We start from the raw sequence: 16,092 nt of genomic DNA on the forward strand, positions 1-16,092 counted from the left end.
CAAACTGTATAGTGCAAAGAAACAATGTACTAAGATTAAAGAGTGTGTTAAGGAACATGGGGGCTTGGGGATGGGTGGGGGGGTGTTCTGCTTTCATCCTGAAACCAAGCTTAAGGGGCATTTTCATCTCTCTATTGATATCTGTTCTGTCCCCCTATAGAGTCTTTTATCTTTGAGCAATTCCAGTTTTAGAGCGGTCAGGGGCCTGTGCTGATGAGGGTCAGCGAGGAACTGGGTGTTGAGATACGGAAAAAGGAGAAACAGACACTCTGGCTTTGGAGAAGACAGGAGAAAGAATGAAGAAGGGAGGGTTGGTTGGGAATGGGTCGGGAGACACGGTGGTCTTAAGAGGCTAGACAACGGCCAAAGCCGCTGAACGAGCATCTGGGAGGCGGAGATCCGAGTCGGGTTGTTTGTAGGGAGCGGGAATCCCGAGGGGCCAGGGGTGGGGAACGGGCGGAACCCGCCGGGTCCCAACGTGAGCGCTCAGCCCTCTCCTCTGCGCATTCCTGGGCCATCCCAGCGCCGCAACCCGTCCCCGCTCCCTCCGGAGAAATTGCCAAATTAAAATGAATCATTTGGCCCATAATGGCCGAGGCGCTTATCGGGGGCGGGCGGGCCCGAGGCGGCTCCTTATCTCGGCGGCGCACACGGCCGGCGCTAACGAGGCCGCGGGCGGGAGCGGGATTAGAGCGCGCGGCGAGGCGCGGGCGGGGGCTGCCCAACATGGCCACGCACACCCCCAAGGCGCAAAACGTGAGCGTCCCGGCCTTCTTCCCAGGGCCGGGAGACAGTCGCCTCCCGTGGAATTGCCCGTCCGTTTCCTCCGTCTTTCCCCATGCGCACTCCAGCCTCGGCTCCCTCTCCCCCGTCTCTTCCCGGGGGGCACTTTCCACGACGCCCCTCCGCTGCCCCTCCCGCCGGGGAGACTCTCTTCCTTCCTTCCCCTTTTCCCCTTGCGCAATAGACAGAAAAGCGCAAGGCGCTGGCGGCTTCCATTGCTTCTGGGCGGTGTGTGCGGGCGGCCGGGTTGAGAGTGCTTGCGTGAGCGGCAGGCTGCGGTGGCTACTCCCCGCGTGGGCTTTTGGCGATAGGTCGTGTGCGGGAGTGTGAAACCCTGCGCTGTCTGGGTGTGGAGATTCCGACCTCTCTGCGTTTTATTCGTTGTATGTAAATTGCCCTGTTTCTTTTCTCCACAAGGTCGGTCTGGTGTATCGCAGTGTGTGGCCTTGGACAAAGTGTTAGGCTGGTTTCGTTATGTCGGGCGGGTGTGATCCTCACCCTGTGAGGTTGTGTGTCTGTGAGCGTTTGCGTGTGACTGATGTCGCTGTGTCATGTTGGACAGTATGCCGGTCTGCCTACACCGGCTTGTGGGACAGAGCTAGCTCGTGTTCATCTGCTTCCCTCCTCTGGGCCTGGACCATGTGTGGTCCTGTCCAACAAGAGTCCTATGCCTGTGTGCCTGTGTCCTTTAGAGGTGCGTTTGCAAATCGCTGGGGGCGGGAGTGGGGGGAGGGCGAGCGAGAGATCGAGGCGCTGGTGGGGGCGTCAGCATGGGGGCGGGGAGTGGGATTTCACATTTTATTCCAAATTATGATGTATTCGGGAGCCAGTGTTGGCTCGGATGGGCGGACAGAGCCCAGTGGGCGGCAGCTCTGTCCGGAGGCTGTCTGTGCCTTGGTGTTGCGGGGGTCCCCTGGTGTGTGCGGGGGGAATCTTCTAATCTGGAAGATGAGCCGCGCTCGCTGAGGCCAGCGTCTTCCCGCCCGCAGCGCCAGGCCTGGATTCGCGCTGCCCCTGGGTTTCGCCTATTTCTGGTCAGTTTCGCGGGTGCGTCCGCGGTGGTTGGGAGAGGCTGGGAAAGACAATGGGCACATTTTCCAGGTCTGGTGCCAGGGGTGGGGGTCCTCGGGATCGTCCCGGGGGACATTTTCTCAGTCCCTTTCCCATCCCGGTCCAGTCAGACCCCCTAGCAGGTTAGCTGCCCTTGGAGTCCACTTACGTTGGAAGGACCGCTTCAGGGCCACCTTAGCTGGACAAGAAGGATCGCGTTTTCCCCTTTTACTGCGATTGTTAATACCTTCGTCATCATCACCATCACCCTTAATATCCGCTTTTAATTAAAACAATCGAACAAAAAGCTCACCAGTTCTACCCTTTAGCTTCTTTGGAGGGAGAACAAAGCAGTCCTGTCCTGTCTTAGGCCCCTCCCTAGCTGCTTTTTTTTTTTTTCCCCTAACTTGCCAGGTTTGGGGTAGGGAAAGAAAATGAAGAGGTAGTCAGAATAAAGAGTCACTCCATAAAACAAACATTAGCCTCAAGTAACAACGGGAACGAGTGTATTCCCCGCGTCTCCCCTCCTCTTCCCTCCTTCTCTGGATTAGCAAGGAGAAAGAAAACCTCCCGCACTGAATTGAAAGCCAGGGAGGAGGCAGTTCTGAGCTTCCGCCAAAGCCGCAGCGGAGAGAAGGAAGCCTTCGCAATTAACCCAAGACTTCGATGTGCCATTGGGCGGTGGACATCTCAGGCAAAACAATTAAAAAAAAAAAAGGAGGCGAAAAATAAAAGCAAACGAAATCCAGCTACCGCTCTTGGAAGTGGCGTCGGTCTGCTTTGGCCCGTCTTTCCTTTTGCTTTGTTTATCGCTGCGAAACAGTATAAGAGGTGTAAGAGTTAACTCTCATCTACTGCCAGTCAAAACCCCGAAAGTCGAAAATCTTTTGCAAAGGTGGTGGAAGAAATGGTGAAATACCTTCCTTTATATCTCTGCATCCATTAGAAAGAAAACAAGGGACCCAGCTAAAACAGATAGAGCTCTCTCTCTCTCCCTTTCATCCCTGCAAGGGAAATAGGATCTTTGGAAACAGGTTCTGCCTTGTCCTGGGCAGGAACTTGAAAGATGGGGTCATGAGGAGTATGGGACCAGGGCTCCCAGGTTCTGACCCAGCAGCCAGGGCCTGAAAACTCTTGGGTTTTTGTTGTTGTTGTTGTTGTTGTTTTTGTTTTTGTTTTTGTTTTTCCATCCCGTTCTCTCCACCCTCGTCAAATAGAGAATTACATCTTCCTGCTCTGGCTAAGCCTGGGCTAAGGTTGTGGGGGCAACCCGCATAGAGACGTCCATGCTTAGAAAACAAATTCGGCCATACTGAATTAGACAGATCCGTTAGAGGGTTCGAACACGTTCTGGGCAGCCTGCCGGAGAGGCTGTTGTTGTTGGACTAAGTAGTTATTCCTGATTGGTCAGGTGTAAGGTTCTTCTTCTTTTTCTTTTTTTAATTCGGGATGTGTTTGGGGGAGGGTGGGCTCCAAACACCTGCAAGTTGGAGGCGGAAAGCCATTTGCTATTCTTTGGGATGGCGGGGCACACGAGGTAATTCCCAGTCATTGACCCCCCATTTTCTCTCTCGCCCTCCCTCTTTCTCTCCACCCCCATCTTTCCTGGAAACTCGCTTTGGGCGCGGCAGACCGCGCAGGACCTCACGGCAAGCTAAGTAACTGCTGGTCTCTCAGCGAGAGCCGGGAAACCCAGCTTCGGGGTCCTACCTCGACCCCTCTCCAGCGGAGGAGTGGAGGTCCTAACCAGCCGAGTAGGTCTCTCTAAATATGCCCCAGGTTAGTTGCGGCCTGGAGTCTGGGGTGGGGTGGGTGGAGGAAGGGGGGTAATGTCTGTGGAAACAACAGTATTCTGGGTTGTGAACTGGGGGGCGGGGGGGGGGAGACGACTTAGAACTGAGAAGATTGGTGGGGGTGGGGGTGGGGGTGGGAGAACCAACCTAGACTAAGAACCCGGGATCTGACTGCCACTAAGCTGCCTCAGGCCTCCAGCAGGGCTCTTTCCTTTTTCCGGCCTTGGATAAAACAAGCTGGTTGGATTATGTCCTCCAGGCCGCTCCCATGGTCCCGGTTCCGAGCACATTTCACAAGGCCGGTAACTTTATTGTGGCTATATCCGGATGGCGCAGGAGCTCCAGGCACGAATAAAAGCAGCCAAAGCCACCCTACTAAGGCCTAAGGCCTAAGAAGCTGTGCTGGAACGCATTTCCACTCGAGTGGTGGCAGAGATAGTGCATTGCTCACTGGCGGATTAGGTTTTGGTGCAGGCTTTGTGTTTCTCCACTGTGTCTTGCGCATATGAGTGTGGAGGGATGGGAGGCCAGCCAAGTCTAAGGCCAACACTATTTCTTTTAAAAATAAGTGGATTAAAAAAAATCTCCAAGCTATGATTTGGGGCATTAGGAGTTGCTGGAGAAGATGCAGTGCCTCCCAGAAAGGAGCTTTCTGGTTCCCCTTTTCAGGTGTATTGTCACCTGCTGGCTGGGGCAACTGGAAGGTGAAGATGAGGTTGAGGCTGTAACCTGGGTCTCGGGAAGCACAAAGAGCTGGGATGGTCGAGTGCTCCTGTCTAGCCTGAGCCCCCTCCCTTTCCCATTCTCCCTTAATAAAAACAATTGCATAAAAGCTGTTAGTGTTAACCCCTGGGCTGCTGTGCGGGTGGGGGTGGGGTTGTGTGTGATCCTGGTCTTAGGAGGTTTACCTGAGGTCCAGGAGCTGAGCATGGAGAATTCTACTGGAAGCCTTGGATATTTATAGCATCTGGAGGGTCAACTCATCTAGAATATGTGTCCCCTTTGGCCATTGGGAACCTGATTCAGTCATTGCAGCAGAATTGATCAGGGAGTCAGAGGGGAGCTCTGGCTCAGTTACTGTAGTGTATGTTTGTCATTTAGAAGCTGGGACTAAAACAACTGGTCATTGAAAGCACACAGATGGTGTGCCTCAAGGTAGGAGGACAGCGTCTCTGGCTTGTGTATTTCACCAGAAGCTGGTTTATTTCTGATGCACTTCACTAGCAGGGAGGGAAGTCAGGATGGCTACTATACTTCTGGTTCATTTCCGGTGGTTGAGGTATTCTCTGTATATAGACCTTTTGTCTCCACTCTAATTGTGAATTCAATCTCAGTGAAGCATTACAGACCCATATTGGCTTTGCAGCTTGTGTGTAACAAGTGTTGGGAGATTTGTTGTTTCCTGACTGGGCTAATCCCCGAACATCCAGTGTTGCCTGAATTGCAATCCTTGGTTCCCATTTTGTGTCTGGCTGTACACCTGAGTTTTGGAGAAGGATGAAGAAGGTCCAATTTCCTTTTCGTAAGAGGAGGGAATCAGTTTCCCAGATAACTCTGGTCCAGAGCAGTGTAGTGGCCAAAAAGGTCCTCTATGTGTGCTCCATGTCGGTGGTTAGTGTCACATTTTTGTATTGATTTTCTGTTTTAAAACACCCCATTTTGGGCTAGTGAATTGACTCAGTGGGTTAAATTGTTGCTGTTGATCCCGACAGCTTTAGTTTGATCCCCAAGGCCCAGGTGAAAGGAAATCACTACTTCATGAAAATTGTCCTCTAACTTCAACATTTATGACTGTGGCATATGTACCTTTATATACAAATAAATAAATGGTAAAGTAATAAAAATTACAATACAACAAAATAACCCAATTATCTAATCTTGGGAGCAGCAATGTGATTTATAAAGCCTATTAAGGTGGTTATATATGTGTCTATACTGTGTGTATATGCACATAATACACACACACACATATGAGTATATATATGAGATAGGATCATGTGTAGCCCAGGCTAACTTCAAACTCAGGATTCTTTAACCCCCTTCTCAGGGCTGCATTTATAAGCATGTGCCCCCACAACTGATGAGTTCATTGTATTTCTATTTTTAAAATTAAAACAACTCACAAGTATCATCCAACTTTGGAGTCTTATAGATTGTGTGTCTGGCCTGTTGCTGGGTCAGATGCCATCTGAACGAAGCCAGGTGATGCAAGAACTCTCAAACTGATGGGAAATAGAGTGGATATGCTCATCTGGGGAGTATGGTTGGAGCCTAGGAATTTTCTGGGCTCCAGGGTCCATGTGAGACAGTAAAACAGTGAGATCCACGACTGGAGAGATGGCTCACTGGTTAAGAGCACTGACTATTCTTCCAGAGGTCCTGAGTTCAATTCCCAACAACCACATGGTGGCTCAGAACCATCTGTAATGGGATCTGATGCCCTCTCCTAGTGTGTCTGAAGGCAGCCACAGTGTGTGTGTGTGTGTGTGTGTGTGTGTGTGTGTATACATATACATATATATGTATATATATAATTTTTGCATATTAAATCTATAAAAAAAAAACCCAGTGAGATCCGAGTTCTGTGTATTGAGAATACCAAGGTGTATGGTGTGTGTGTGTGGGGGGGAAGAGGACACTTCATTGGAATAATTCAAGGAAGAGCTTTCTTTATATTTTCTCCATCAGGAGGGGAGCCCAGATTCTAGTGACTTCTGGAGCACTTTCCCAAGTCTTAAGAGTCCAGCTGAGCAGAATGGGGTGGAGTGTGAAGGGTAGTAGGACCAGAATCCAGGATTAGCTTCAGTCCTTGACTCCCTTTCTTATGATAGGGTAGCTACTTGCAGAATACAACGGTGGGTTTGCTTAGTGTAGGCTGCTTTCCTCTTGGCCGGGAATATTTCTGACATCCTTGGTTGAATAGAGCAGAGTTCTTGCAGCTTCCACACCCTACTTCACCACCATAGTCTTTCTGGGTGTATATTTGCAGCGCATGTGTGTAGCAGTAGATCGGGAGAGGGTTCCTATAGCACTGGACAGATTCCCCGCCAAAACCAAAAGGGGGGCGGGAAGGACACGCTTGCTCGGGGGATTAGTTCCCTCCCCTTCCCCTGTGGCCTAAGAAGGAGGGACTGGGTGATCTTTCTCTTCTCTGTGCATTTCCTTCCTCCTTTTTCCCGTCGATTTTTGTCTCTCTGCCTGTATTCCTTTTCTCCCAAGGTTTCTGCCATCTTTCTCCAGCACAATTCCTACCCTTGGACACTGTGCCTTCCGGGCTTGTCCCACCCTTTTCTTCCAATCTAGAGACACCCCCACATTGCTCCAGCTCCAGGCCTGCGGGCCTTCACGCCAGCAGGGTTGGGGTGTGCGTCCACGTGGTGCTGAGTTTGTCCTGTCCGCTTTTCAGGTTTCAGTGCGTGATCTCCTCTCTGCCCCTTACCCTGTTACAGGATGACGGAGCGGCCGCCGAGCGAGGCGGCACGCAGTGACCCGCAACTAGAGGGACAGGACGCGGCCGAGGCCCGCATGGCCCCCCCGCACCTAGTCCTGCTCAACGGCGTCGCCAAGGAGACGAGCCGCGCAGCCCCGGCTGAGCCCCCCGTCATCGAGCTAGGAGCGCGCAGCGGCGCGGGGGGCGGCCCTGCCAGTGGGGGCGGTGCCGCGAGGGACTTAAAGGGCCGCGACGCAGTAGCAGCCGAAGCTCGCCTTCGGGTGCCCACCACCGAGCTGTGCAGACCTCCCGGACCCGCCCCGGCGCCCGCGCCCGCCTCGGCTCCTGCAGAGCTGCCTGGAGACGGCCGCATGGTGCAGCTGAGCCCGCCCGCGCTGGCAGCCCCTGCCGGCCCCGGCCGAGCGCTGCTCTATAGCCTTAGCCAGCCGCTCGCCTCACTAGGCAGGTGAGCATCCCGGTCCCCTGCGGCGTTCTGGGTGCAGGCGAGGGTCGAGAGGAGGGGGTGGTGGCTTAAGATTCCAAGAGGAACGAGCCCAGAGACCAGAGTCTCTCCCGCAACCCTCCCGCTAGTGGGAAAGGGGTCCCCTGTGAGACAGACTGTCAGGAAGGACCGGTGGTCAGGGGACGACAGTTGTGTAGAAACCGGGGGTGGTCGCCTGCACTGTTGAGGGTGCGGGTCTGTGGGTGAGTGTAAAAAGCTGCAGAGGTTGCTGACTACTGTTGAGTAGGCGGGATTCTTTAATATGAGTTCTGGGCCAGTGTCTGAATGCCCCTCTGCAGCAGAGGTGAGGTTCGCCACAAAGGGTGAACTCTTCAGGAAGCTGCCGCGGTGGGTGGACAGGCTGGAGAGAAAGATCTAAGGCCGTTGCTGAGGGCAGCTCTTCTCAGCCTCTGCTAGGATGCAGTGAGCGACACTGTCATCCGCTCCTAATCCTTCTGTCCCTTACCTGCGTGGTTGGTCTCCTTGCTGGGCCCTGTGGTGAGGGAAGCTGAATGGCCAGCAGAGTGTAGGACAGGCGGTAGGAAAGAATTATAGGACAACACGATGGTAGAGCAGTAGGGAGCGCTGTCAAGGGTTGGTGAGTGGGAGGTGGGGGGTGGTGCCGATCTGTGATCAGAGAGTGATGGTCGGTGAGGTCTGAGGGGACAATGTGAGACCCTTTGTGGTGTGGGAGTTCTCTACTAGCACTTCCATCCCTCACGTGTTGTCCTGTGTAGGTACTTGTCTCTGAGCAAAGGTCTACCAGGATTGAAGGAGATTTTGTGTGTGTGTGTGTGTGTGTGTGTGTGTGTGTGTGTGTGTGTGTGTGTACTTCAGCACAGGAATACGCCGCCTTGCCCCTCCCATTTATGTATTGTTCCATATATTCACCCTCTTCGCTTCTGTGAATGCATGCATACTCAATTCAATCTGCATTTTAAGTGTGCAGGAGCAGGGGGTGCCTTAGCAGGAGGGGACTGAAGACACACAGGGAGAATCCATCTAAGGAGTCTTTTTGTCTTTAACCTCATTGTGATCTACCTTCTCTTTCCATAGTGGGTTCTTTGGGGAACCGGATGCCTTCCCCATGTTCACCAACAACAACCGGGTGAAGAGGAGGCCCTCCCCATATGAGATGGAGATTTCTGATGGTGAGTCTGCACCTGTCCCTTGTCACTGGTTAGAACCATCTGCAGAGGAGAGCACAGAGGCAGTGAGGTGATCTCACAGAGTTGAAAATGCTGGCTTGGAACTCCAAACTGCCAGAAGTCTTCACCCTGGAGGCGAATTAGGACTGGCACTTAAGCCACACCTGTAGAGTCAGCCACGGGTAGTTCTCACTTTAGGCTTGCTCCCTGCACTTTGTCAAGGATCCAGGAAGGGTAGAAATATTTCATGTCCCCAGTGCCAATGACTGACCCACAGAAAGTCCCTCAACTGCATCTTGAATTTCTGACTATACTCGTGCCCATTAATGGTTTTTTTTTTTTTTTTTTGCCAGCTCTCTCTATTATGAGACCCCTCCATCACTCTTCCAGTCTGGTCTGAGACCAAGAGTGGCTTATAGTGCCACAGGGGAAACACACACACACACACACACACACACACACACACACACACCTAGGGGGACTCAGCATTCGTTGAATATTCTTTGGCTTGGATGAGTGGAAATTTAGAGCCCTACCTACTCCCAAAGTTAACTTGTTGGTGTCTGGGCAGGAGGGTGGTTTCTGCAGGCTGAGGGACTCTGGCCAAATGTGGGGATTCTAAGTGCTGTTGTCTGTCTGGGGCCCCAGGAGGAAGTGTGTTGAGGCATGTAGAGAGCTGGGACCAAGGCTGGGAGCCTTTCGAGGGTGTATGTGTGGAACTTGGGCTTCTAAAGAAGATTCTAGAGAGGAAGGGGCTGATTCTGACAATACAGAAGAGACACCAGGAACCACAACAGCCCAGAGTACAGACATAGAACTAAGAGGAAGATCCACTGGTGGGTGCTTCTAGATGAGAGAGGGTTCTCCAGCTCCTGATAGGTTCTGCAGTAGATGCTTCTCACGCCTCTTTCTCTGCCTGTCAGAAAGCTGTCAGGGAACAGTAAAGTTGTGTCCAGCCAACACTGAGATCTTCTCCGCATAGGAGTTCTGGGACTCATCCACAGCCTGACTCCCAGTACCAACATACTGCTAACAGCCATTAGTCACCCCAAGGGTGTAAAATAAGGTGGTGACGGCTATCATTGCTGCCATTTGTTAGACGCTTATTGCATGTATCAGATGACTTTTTTTGTATCCTTGGTCTTTACGTAATTCTCAACACAAACCCACCAGGTTAATTTTGCTTCTATTTCACAGATGGAGAAATTGAATCAGAGAGGTTAAACAGCCTGCTCAAAGCTGCAGAGCTAAGTCCTAGACCATAATTATAGGTCTTATGCTTTGGAATAAGTTTTGATTTCCTCCCTTCCCTCTAGAGTCTGTCTGTCTGTCTCTTATTGTGACAATGATTCTAATGTGCCCTGTCCACTTAGAAGCTCTCATTAGCTCACAAGCATTAGCCATGATGCAAGACTGGTCCTTCTATGTCACTGTTGAAAGACCCCCCCCCCCTTTAGAGGTCTGGGGACACCAACGTGCTTTCTGGGCAGCAGCCCAGTGTAGGTCTGTCCAGTAGGTTTGTGATGTTTTCCCCAGTCTGGATCTTACCCTTTCAAAACTTCAGCAAACTGCAGGGAGAGCAAGGGATGAAACATGGAGTGTGGATATAGGCACATGCAAATGAGAAAAAGGGACCATCAAGAATCACATGTCTACTCAGTCACATAAGTCCCAGATTGAGCCATAATCTGACCAGTGGACTGAGATGGTCTCTTGGCCTGCCTGTTCCTTCTCCCTCCATTTACCCCTTCCCATGTTTCCAATCTGACCCCTGGACCCAGACATTACTAGAAGAGGGTAAGCAGGATCCTCAGACTAGGCTATTTCTCCTGTACATTGAACTTCCTGAAGGTTGTCTTGAGGCCAGTGGCTTTGTGGTGGTAGGGAAGCATTAACCTCAGCCCAGGGCTGGAGAACACTGGTGCTTGTGTTTCCCCTGGCTCTGAGACTCCCAGGTCATGCTTGGATGCTTGGTTCAGAGCTCAGCACACATTAGGTGCTGCACACAGTGTATTGGTGTTGCCCACTGCCTGGCACTCTCGGTATCAGCGTGACAGTGATTATTTCTAAGGCAGTCCTTAGAATCCTTTTCTGAGGCATGGCTGTGTATGGTTGTCTATTTTTTCCCTGGGGTTGGGGGACCTAGAGGTCTTTCCTTTCTCTTCTGCTTTCTGCCCTTCTCTCCTTTCTCCCACTTAAGAAACATACTGCTTCTGTCATCCCTGGAACTGAATTTCCACCCTGCTTACTATAGGAACCTATGAGCTATCCTCTCCTCTTATGCCCACTGCTCCACTCAGGCTTCTTCCCTTCCTGTGTCTGGATGGTTTTGCTTCAACCTGAAGTGCTGGTTTTTAAATAGATGCGGCTGCTGAGAAAAGTCTTTGTCAGCTACCTTAGCTAAGCATGGTAGTTTCGTTACATCATTACATCATGTACTTGCCAGCCTGCCTTTGGGTTGTGTTTTTCATTTGCTTGTTCCTTGCGCATCATCTCCCATCTCCATTAAAATGTAAACTCCATGAGGGTAAACACCCTGCCTGAGCCAGGCACATCTTTAATCCCAGCACTTGGGAGGCAGAGGCAGGCAGATCTCTGTGTTTGAGGCCAGCCTGGTCTACAGAGTGAGTTCCAGGATAGCCAGGGCTACACAGAGAAACCCTGTCTTGAAAAAAACAAAACAAAACAAAACAAAACAACAAAATGAGAGAGAGAGAGAGAGAGAGAGAGAGAGAGAGAGAGAGAGAGAGAGAGAACTAATTGTCAGCAGGGGCAGGGGGTGGTGGCGGCAGGAAACTGGTGAACAGATAGTAACACTGCCTCGTAGTTAGCAAAGGCTGAAGCAGAAGCTGTTATTGTAGGCACTTTACCTGTGTGATACATCAGCCAAAACCATCTGTGACCTGGATTACTGGTAATATTCCCAAGTGTGCAGACAAAGATATTGAGACAGTGAGATCTGGTCAGCAATTGAACCCAGATAGTCTGTTTGGCTTTTAATGTCTAAGGCCTCTTGGCATAAGTGACTGAGTGAAATATGGCTCTTGTCTAGGTGGGAGTAGTGGAGCACGCCTTTAATCCCAGCCTAGCATGTGGGAGGCAGAGGCAGGTGGATCTTTGTGAGTTTGAGGCCAGTCAAGTCTACATAGTGAGTTGCAGAACATGCAAAACTACATAGTAAGACCCTGTCTGAGAGAGAGAGAGAGAGAGAGAGAGAGAGAGAGAGAGAGAGAGAGAGAGAGAGAGAGAGAACAAAACAAGACATATTAAATGCTGCATAGCCCATAGGAGGTGCTCAGCATGATCAGACACATGCCATTTATGGAAGGTAATGGAGAGGAAATGGGTAGAGTTGTGAGGTTGTTAAGATAGGGCTGGAGGGATATAAATCTCAGAGATGATGTGTCAATTGGACTTCTGAGGTGAGTACTCCTTGCTTTTAGCTCCCTGGCTTCTCAGTGGAGGAGCTCCTTGGAGGTCTCTACCTGCCTCTAACCCACGTCCTTCTACCCTCAGGTCCTCACACCAAAGTAGTGCGGCGCATCTTCACCAACAGCCGGGAACGATGGCGGCAGCAGAATGTGAATGGGGCATTTGCTGAGCTCAGAAAGCTGATCCCCACCCACCCACCAGACAAGAAACTAAGCAAGAATGAGATCCTCCGCCTTGCCATGAAGTACATCAATTTCCTGGCCAAGTTACTCAATGACCAGGAGGAGGAAGGCACCCAGCGTGCCAAGCCTGGCAAGGACCCCGTGGTGGGAGCTGGTGGGGGTGGGGCAGGGGGTGGCATCCCCCCTGAAGACCTTCTACAGGACGTGCTTTCCCCCAACTCCAGCTGTGGCAGCTCTCTGGATGGGGCAGCCAGCCCGGACAGTTACACAGAGGAGCCAACACCCAAGCACACTTCCCGCAGCCTCCATCCTGCCCTGCTGCCTGCCGCTGATGGGGCTGGCCCCCGGTGATGCGTCTGGGGCTGCCCAGGGCCAGCAGGCAGGGGCCTTTAGGCCCCTGGGTTGCTGGGCTTCAGGGCAGGTGGGATGAGAAGCAGGTCAATGGACTTATGTGAACTTCCCTTACAGTTTGAACTTTGGGAAGTCCCAACTGACCCTAGGCTGGCATTTCTGTTTCCTGCATGGAAACAGAAGAGGCAAACAGAGTGAAGTAGTAGGTACTTTTTCTGAAGATGGCACGGTCTTCTCCCTTTCCCAAGCCCAAAGATTTCCCCAATGATGAGGCTCAAGTGTCTAGTTTTGGTCTAGAGTTTGTGAGCCTTGTTTTGGACAAGATCTGGGGTTGTCACCTGTTACCTGAGGCATCCAATTGGCCTCTGCCTTGCCTTTCTCCCATCCCGAGCTGGCTGGGTGGCTTTTGTGGCAGCTTCTGTTCAAATACTTAGGTACCCAAGAGCTGACCATTTCTTGAGCCCCATCTTCACCCAGGTCCATGTTGATCCATCCAGCTTGCCAGCTGCTGTGGAGAGTCAAGCTTTGAGGTGCCTTCTTCAGGGCCTGGTTGGAAAAGATGGCCAGTAAACAGACAACCTGCTCTCAACTAGCTGGGGCAGAAAACCCAACAGCCCCTTTTGCTCCAGGGAATCAGAGCTCTCTCCCTCACTGAGACTTGCCTTCCTATCCTGTGGCTGTGAGGACCAAGTCAGCAGCCTTGAGCATGCTTTGTTGGGCTGTGTGCAGGCACAGAAAGGGAAAGTGACATTAGGGCAAGCAAAGCAAGAGTGTTTGGGGCACTGGGTTTCAACTCCAGCGCATCCCTGTTTGTGCAGGAGAGCAAAGGATAGAGTGCTGGTGCATTGCATGTTGGTGCTGGGGCTGTGCAGCCCATAGGCTTCCCCAGGAAGCCCGAAGGAAGCTTCCCATTGCAAGATGTCTGTTGGCTGATGGTCTGGATGTCCAAATGGAGGACAAACTGTCCTGTACATACTCTATTTGGGATTCTGCCTGACCAGTTGTTGGTTGGCAACTCTAGGCCATGATACCACCCAAGATGCAGCCTGATGCTAAGGCAAGGAGTCCAGTCAGAGGCAAGGCCCTGGCTGAGACCTGGGCATGCACCTTTGCTCAGCTTAACTTTAAGTACTCTCCCCTCACACAACTGCAGGCCCTACGTGTGTGCATGGTAGGTTGGCTTAACATGAAACGAGTGCCCCCTCTAAAACTTGTACATGAAAGTTTTGTAAAGCAGACCCTTCTCCTCCATCTTTTAAAGACACAACCCCTGCAAGTCATTTTGTAAAGTGGAGAATCCTTTTGTAGTATGGACAAATACCCCATTGTTTCTCCCCTGTGTCAATCCAGGTGGTGGGACCGATCTATCCTAAAGCTAGGCCTGCCTATAATGAAGTTCAAGCTCATGAAACAAAGTGCGCAGAAGTCCTGTGTATCTGTCATTGTATTGGTGTCACTCAGTTCTCACTCTCTCCAGGGTTTGCCTTTGAGCTAGAGAGAAAATATCCAAAGGCCCCATCATGTAACGTATGAGCCCATCACTTTTCTGTTGGAGTTTCAGCATGATGTTTCAGTTCACACCATGATGGAGCCTGAGTATAGACTTAGGCAGACAGAGACTGATCCTGTTCCTGCTCCCCTCCCCTTCTTATTAAGTACTGAGGGCCCCCAGGTAATGGGACAATGTGGTCAGCTACTAAGGCATTGTGATTCTTTGTCTCCTATCACATTCTGCTATCACATGAACATTAAGGCTGGTTCTTTCCCATTGCGTGGGAGTTAGTTCAAGGGGTCTGACCCATGAGGAAATGGGTCCAAAGCTGTGTTTGCTTCTTAGTGGAATGAGTTGGGAATGAAAACTGTGGCTCTGTAGGTGGATTCTATGAGAGGGATCACACTTTTGTTGGGAGCCTAAGCTGCAGTTCCCTACATCAGCTTTGCAGCTTCACTGGGATAAACACGCTAGGCGGTGGACGGACTGTGATCATAACATTGGAAGTCCATTGGGTCCGTAAAGACTGCTCTGGAGCACAGAGGGCCGGTGCATCGCGGGGGGGGGGGGGGCGGGGATTGCACACACGGGGTTCTGTGTTCTACACCCAGCACAGGCACAAAAGAAGCTTCATAACCCTTAGTACTGACCGTGCCGTGAGGTTCCAGCCAGAGTTCAGGCCTGGGCAGTTGATGTGTTTGTGTCATTTGGATTATAAAATATTTTCCATTGAGTTATGTAGATGCTAATTTCTCAAGATTAATCTTAATTTCTCCCCGATTCCAAGGCAAGAAACAGGAGTGAGAAGGGGTGAGAGATTTCGAAAGTTTCTAAAGGGGCTGGGCAGGGAAGAGCCAGGGTTTTGGTCTTTGTAAGATCTAAGGAAGACCCTGAATTCTGTTCTCATACTCCATACCCCATATCTTTCTTCCTCTGTGTCTTCCTTGCCCTTAAAGAAATTGCAGCATTCCAAGAACAATATCTGTACAAAGGGGGAAATGTAAGCATGAGAAAACATTAAAAAAAAAAAACAGTGATGAACATAACCACAGAGAGAATCCCACCCTTCAAGAATAATTCATGTTTATTTGTGGTGGCAAATAACAAAATGGTACAACCTTTATCCTTTTCCAGAAACAAAAACCAAGGGCACAGCAACTAGAGTGAGCTGACAGCTATTTTGGCCTTTTTGGTGGGTCTAGCCGTACTTGGGATCCCAGTGGTACATGACCCTCTGCCGAAGGCTTGCCTCAGTCTGTGTACATAGCACGCCATGTCTGTGGGCAAGCCCAGCACTTTGCGTCAGTGTCGTACTGTATGTAATGAACTGTGTTGGTCTCTGTGTTTTTTTTTTCTGAAGAAGAGGAGTAACTACTCCGGGTACCTTGATATTTGTACAGCCTATAGGCCAACACTGCGGGCGTGTGACTCTTTATTGAAAAACAAAAACAAAAAAATACCAGTGTGGTGATGATAGTGTGTGTATATATATATAAGGTTATATGGGGAAGATTTCTAAATAAAAGTTTTACAAAGGGGCCTGGACTTTGTACTTGGACTTTGCCCCCTAGAGTCTGAGAATGGGAACATCAAGGGGAAAGGCTGACAGCTTTTAGGAAGTAGGATCTAGCTTCCAGTCTCAGCCTGTCGGGGAGGAAGGAGGCTACCCTATGGGGGGGTTTCCTTTTCCCCCCTTCTGCAAGGCTCCAAGGGCTTCAGTATCCTGTCCTTGTGTTTGCAGCCCTAGACAGCCTAGACCTCTCTGTGTAGGGTCAGCTTTCTCCTTGTTAGATCACTTTCCCAAGTTGGGACCATTGCTCCCAGTGAGAGCTTAGGACAGAAAAATGTAGCTGTTATCCACCATTGGTGTCCATAGATTTCCTGATGACTCAGTGGGGGTTGCATCTTTTACACTTGACTTTTTTTTTA

The 16,092-nt window shown here is 50.9% G+C and overlaps 1 protein-coding gene and 1 long non-coding RNA gene across 11 annotated transcripts; one reads left to right on the forward strand and one right to left on the reverse strand.

The window, feature by feature from the left end:
* The first annotated feature begins 371 nt into the window (after positions 1-371).
* On the forward strand, positions 372-15,701 carry Tal1 (T cell acute lymphocytic leukemia 1). 10 transcript variants are annotated; one of them, NM_011527.3, is made up of 5 exons: positions 372-415; positions 3,465-3,612; positions 7,076-7,522; positions 8,615-8,709; positions 12,223-15,701. In NM_011527.3, exons 3-5 carry the CDS (start codon positions 7,077-7,079, stop codon positions 12,669-12,671), a joined length of 990 nt encoding a protein of 329 aa, NP_035657.1. In that variant the 5' UTR covers positions 372-415; positions 3,465-3,612; position 7,076; the 3' UTR covers positions 12,672-15,701. The 10 variants fall into 10 exon arrangements, with proteins under 10 accessions (NP_035657.1, XP_006502975.1, XP_006502979.1 ...); XM_006502912.4 differs by lacking the exon at positions 372-415 and adding an exon at positions 651-756 and having other exon boundaries at positions 12,223-15,598; XM_006502910.4 differs by lacking the exon at positions 372-415 and adding an exon at positions 953-1,477 and having other exon boundaries at positions 12,223-15,214.
* On the reverse strand, positions 1,568-3,256 carry Gm33786. Its single transcript, XR_376559.3, has 2 exons — positions 2,003-3,256; positions 1,568-1,855 (listed from the first exon to the last, which is right to left on the reverse strand). It is a non-coding gene; the product is annotated as a predicted gene, 33786 (long non-coding RNA).
* Positions 15,702-16,092: the final 391 nt, after the last annotated feature.

Source organism: Mus musculus, chromosome 4, assembly GCF_000001635.26.
Source record: "Mus musculus strain C57BL/6J chromosome 4, GRCm38.p6 C57BL/6J".
Lineage (NCBI taxonomy): Eukaryota > Metazoa > Chordata > Mammalia > Rodentia > Muridae > Mus > Mus musculus.